This window comes from Gossypium arboreum, chromosome 8 (assembly GCF_025698485.1).
Source record: "Gossypium arboreum isolate Shixiya-1 chromosome 8, ASM2569848v2, whole genome shotgun sequence".
NCBI classification, from domain to species: domain Eukaryota; kingdom Viridiplantae; phylum Streptophyta; class Magnoliopsida; order Malvales; family Malvaceae; genus Gossypium; species Gossypium arboreum.
In genome coordinates, this window is record NC_069077.1 from 44637695 (window position 1) to 44643120 (window position 5426).

Consider the following 5426-nt stretch of genomic DNA (forward strand, 5'->3'; position numbering starts at 1 on the left):
ACTTCCACTCGGTTGAATGGTAAGTCTAAGAATAATTAGATTCTTGATACGAGGTGTTCAAATCATGTTACGGGTGATCTTATATGTTTGACGAATGGGAGAGATGTTGTAGCATATTCTGTAGCATGTTACGGTTGTCTTACCATTGCACCCAACACTTGTTGGTTTAAAAACTATTTTTATTTTCAATTTCATTTTTATTTTTAGAAAATAGTTCTCATTTAACATGAAAACATTTTTTTTAACTATTTTCTCTAAAAATAAAATAAAATATTTTAACTTAATATGTATTTGAACTAGGATACCAAATTTAATATTAAAAATTGTTAAAAAAAGGAATGTTTTTGTGTTTATATAGGTTTAAACCAATATCAATTAATCTAAAATTAAAAATTTCATTATTTTCATTTTTGCAAAGTATTTTTAGTGAAAATAATAAAAACAACTTTTATTATTTTCTATTTTCACATATTTTTATTTTTATTTTACAAAAATTATTTTTAAAAATTTCAAGCAAACACCGAAAATAAAAATAGCATCTATTTCCTAAAACCAAACAAAACCTTAATTTTTTTAAATGTGAGATAATTTAATTTTCAATTTTTATATATTTTGAAGAATATAATTTATATATATTATAATGAAGAAAACAAAAACAAAATAAAAAATAACCCAAAAAAAGGAAAAAAAAGAAATGCATAATAGTTTCTTGATCTTGCTGGTAATGTATTTTTTTATTCCATGAACAGTTTAAAAAATTAATATGTGTATTTTTAAAATTATTTTACTATAATTTTATAGGACATTTGTCAACCTTTTAACTTTATAAAGTCAAAATTTCACTAATAGTATACCAAATAATCTTTTTAAAAATCAAATATTTCATAAATAAATATGTATCACATATACTGATAAGGAATCATTTTAGGGAAAATGTGTGAAATTAAATGACAACTAGATAAAAAATTAGAAAGGTAACATGTTTCTTAATAACCCAAATTCATCAACGACAAAAGAAAGAACTCAGGATATATATATTTCACAACAGCTGATATACATAATGGCATAAATTAGAACTTGTCTACGGTGATAAGAGTGAAGATGACGATGAAGGCGAAGAAGACATAGAGGGGGTAACTTGAGCAGATCCACCAGGCGAATTGCGACACAAAGGGCACGAAGCCTTCATCTTTAGCCACTCGTCTATGCAATCGGAATGGAAGTAATGGCTACACTCTGGTATGGTCCTCAATGTGTCCTTAGGTTGATATTCGGATAAGCAAATGGGGCAAATATTATCGTTCGGCTTGGGAAGACGCCCGCTCTCACCAAGCTTAGTCTTGGGGTAGGACTCAATTGTTGGCCCGTCGAGTCCTGTTATGATAACAGCCGGTGAAGGGGCGATTGACGTGGAGAATTCGAGACTGGTGAGGTTGCCTCCACGTCCATACCATCTCACTCGGCTACCAATGAACGAAACCAACCCAATTAGGCTCAATAGTCCTGGAATTCCAATGCCAATGATAATTCCATACTTGGCACCCCTTGGAAGACCGCCTGTAATGGGAAAACCAATATCAGGGTCTAAGCTCTCTGTTTCCAATGCTAGTGATAATTCCATACTAGGTTTTTTTTTCAAATTTGTATTTTTAGAGTCCTAACCCATTTATTTTGTTAATTCAGTAAATTAATTTGATTTATCTTAATATTTTTAACATATAGTGAGGTAGCATATATACATTTGTCATTTTATTATAGTTTAGATAAATATTATACAATTTCCTTTCATTATGCAAAAATTCAAATCCAAATCTAAATCAAGATATATATGTTATATCATCATATGATTTTGAAAGTAAGTAGCGTAAAATTAATTGACATAAATAACCAAAAAAAAAAATAGTATCAGTCTATTAGGTTGAAAATGATTAAATTGGGTAGAAGAAGTATCGTGAAGACCCTTTATTGGTAGTTAAATTGAATTTTGCCTCCTTTACTAAAAAAATAAATAAATTGATTATTTTTGTCAAAAATTTTATCTGTTGGTATTTTTAAAAACTGGTGTGGCTAATGAATAATCAAATAGTATTACGTGGTGGGCTATACGTACCTCATGCTGATGTATATGAACCAAATTTTAACAGTACAAATGGATGAAATTTTTAAAAAAAATATCATTTGCTCTTTAATCTAACGTACAGGGATTCATCTACCTATTTTTTGAATAAAGAAAGAAAAATACAATCTGATTTCTAATATAAAGACCTCTACGGTACTTTTACGGATTAAATTGTGGTAGAGAGACTAAATCCACCAAAGATACATAGTACAGGGAGCTTTTATAGAATTTAACCTTTTTATAAGAACATATGGAATAAACCATTTCAATGGTTTGTAAGGAGTCTTGGTAACTTGTGTTGGCATTATTTCTGCATTTCAAAAAAACTACAGTGACGTTGATATTTTGGATTAAATTAACAAAAGCTGATCGCTCTGTTCTGCATCACCTGTTCCATTTTAAGTTTTACTTGAAAGCTTTTGATTCAAAATAAAACAAAGTAAAATCAACATGATTTCATGACATGGATCCAAATTAAGGTTTCTAAAACTTTTTTTACCAAGTAATACTCTATTTTCAAGTGCTATTAGGTTCCTAGTCACTATAAACAAATAAAGTAAAAGAGTTCACCATTTTCAGAACAGAGCATTCACCATGGCCGTAGTTTAGCAAGCAGTAACTTACCTTGGGTTGGCAGATTAAAACACCCAATTTCCAGAGTAGTACTATTCTTGAACCAGCAGTCTCCTCGACCTTGAATACATGATCGACAATCGGGTTTAGTCCATTCTAACCGGACGCCGTCCCACCACCCATACCAAACAAATGGAACCGTAAAAGTTGTTATAGGATGACATGCTGACTGCAAAGCATTGGTAGAATCCACGAAAATGTCTGCCGGCGCCTGAGAAGCCACAATAGAATAATTCTGATTGCTAAGACATGGGATTGGCCTTAACCCACCTTCGGCAACTTCGATAGCAGAGCAATTGAAGAAGGTGAAGGTATACCAAAACTCAGAGTCGAAAGGAGTTCCTGATATATTGAAGGAGTGCAAGAACCGTTGAGGGAGACAGAAATTAGGGTCGTTGATCCATATCTGTTGGGCCTCGTAGTCGATGTACCGGACTATGAATTCTCCTGATTCGGGGAGATTAAGGACTAGTTGTTGTGTTTTGTTGCTGCAAGAAAGACCGAAACCCGGATAGCTGCAGCGACCATTGGGGTCGCCGTGAGGGTTGATCCCGAAAGGAAAGTTTATTTGTGGTCCACCGCCAGGGCATGAAGTGGGACAAGGTTGAGCAGCCGTTGGTTTTAGAAGAAAGAGCAAAAAGAAGATGGAAGGAAGAGATGTTAGAAGAGACATTTTCCGTGGAAGCCTTGTTTCTATTTTTTAATTTTTATTTCCAGGAAGGGGTAGGGTAGAGTAGGGTAGAGTCTTTCAAGTTAAGTGAGGTTTTGCGTGGAAATTTGGATGGTTTTACTTTAATCTACGCCCCCCAGTTCCAATCAGGTAGATATGTCTCAATGGGAAGTTGACACGTGTTGTTCTCTTCCCCCTCTAAATTTTGGTTAAAATCATTGATTCAACGTAGTTACTTGGAAATTTGTAACTTGGCCGTTTTTTTTTTTTTTTTGTTTTGCCTTACATTTCGAGAGACAATGTAAAAAGCCCTCTTATTAATTAAAATAATTATTTGTTTAAATTTATATTTAATTAAGTCCTTGTTATTAATTAAAATAATATTTAACAATTTTATCATTAATTAAATTGATTGTTAAAATAAATTAATAGATTAATCAAATAATAATATGTGGTAATTTTTATTTAATCTAATATTTTTAATAAAATGATTAAAAATAAAAAATATTATAAATAATCAGAAAAAACGATCAAAAATATACATTATTAAATATTAAAATATATATGAAAATTGATATCAATTTATAAAATTATAAAAACTAAAAATATTATCCAAAATATAATAATTTATAAAAAAACTATAAATATTAATAAAACATAATTAAAATATTTAAACTTTTATAAAAACGTATTAAAATTCTATAAAAATCATAAAAATTGTAAAAAGTATTAAAAGTTTTAAAATTGATATAAACTTATAAAAATTATAAAAATAATAAAAATAAAAACTTGAACTGGACTAGATCAGTCGGTTGGACTGGTTAGACCGAAACTGGTAAGAATACCGGTTCAGAGAAAGCCATTAGATCGATTGATCTTGGAACCAGACGATTGAACCAATTTTTTTTTTAAATTTTTAATATATTTTTAATTTTTTATATTTCATTTAATTGAACTGGTTGGATCGGTCTAACTGACAAACAGCTGGCCTGATTTATTCAACCACCGGTCTGTTTTTGAAAACCTTGATCAAAATAATTTATTATATCATATGCTAATGGTTGGGTAATGAAATTTTGGTTGATAAAAAATATTAAAAAATAAAAATTGGTTCAACCTCTCGGCTCCCACGTCAGTCGATCTAATGGCTTTTCTTAGACTGATACCCTTACCAATCTCAGGCTAACTAATCTAGTTCACGTTTTTACGATTTGTTTATAATTTTTATAAGTTTATATCAATTTTAATATTTTTTATAATTATTTATAATTTTAAGAATTCTAATATGTTTTTTTTTAATTTTAAACGTGTTAAATAAGTTTTGTTAATTTTATAATTTGTTTATAATTTATTAGAATTTATTATATTTTTATATTTTATAATATTTATAAATTTTCATAATCTAAATATATATCAATTTTAATATTTTTATGAAATTTATCCAATTTTTTATAATTTTTAATCATTTTATGGATAAATATTGAGATATATCTTAAAACTATACATGAATTATGTTTAATGTGCAATTGTATACATGAACTTTGATTTCTTACAATTTTATACATGAAATTTTAATTTGATCTAATTTTATAAATTATTAACATAATTATTGATATAACATCATTTTATGTTTATATATTGCATACATAAATAATTATATTTATCCAATTTAAAAATAAATTGATGTATTTATTTGTTTAAATGTGTATGATTAAATCAAAATTAAAATTTCAAGTATACATTTGAACCACAATTAGAGTTTTAAGTATATAATTGCACCAAATTAAAGTTTATATATACAATTGCATATTCAATTAAAATTCATGTCTAGTTTTGAGATTTATCTCAAAATATTAGATAAATCAAAAACTATCACGTGCCATCATCTAATTAGTTTATCAATTTATTTTAACAATCAACGTGATCAATAAAAAATTTAATTAATTATTTTAATTAACTATATATTTTTTCATTTTCTTAATGCTTTTCTTTTGACATATGAGC

At 28.2% G+C, this 5426-nt stretch overlaps 1 protein-coding gene across 1 annotated transcript; it reads right to left on the reverse strand.

Moving 5' to 3' along the window:
* Positions 1-863: 863 nt before the first annotated feature.
* Positions 864-3508, reverse strand: LOC108469218 (RING-H2 finger protein ATL20-like). The gene is made up of 2 exons (XM_017770113.2): positions 2744-3508; positions 864-1557 (listed from the first exon to the last, which is right to left on the reverse strand). Exons 1-2 carry the CDS (start codon positions 3423-3425, stop codon positions 1082-1084), a joined length of 1158 nt encoding a protein of 385 aa, XP_017625602.1. The 5' UTR covers positions 3426-3508; the 3' UTR covers positions 864-1081.
* Between the last annotated feature and the right edge of the window lie 1918 nt (positions 3509-5426).

Excerpts from the sequence above, each read along its gene's own strand:
- LOC108469218 (XM_017770113.2), bottom strand. The coding sequence starts at position 3,425 with ATGTCTCTTCTAACATCTCTTCCTTCCATCTTCTTTTTGCTCTTTCTT. Across the intron at positions 1,558-2,743 it reads TTTTAATCTGCCAACCCAAG|GCGGTCTTCCAAGGGGTGCC; the intron begins GTAAGTTACTGC and ends TTCCCATTACAG.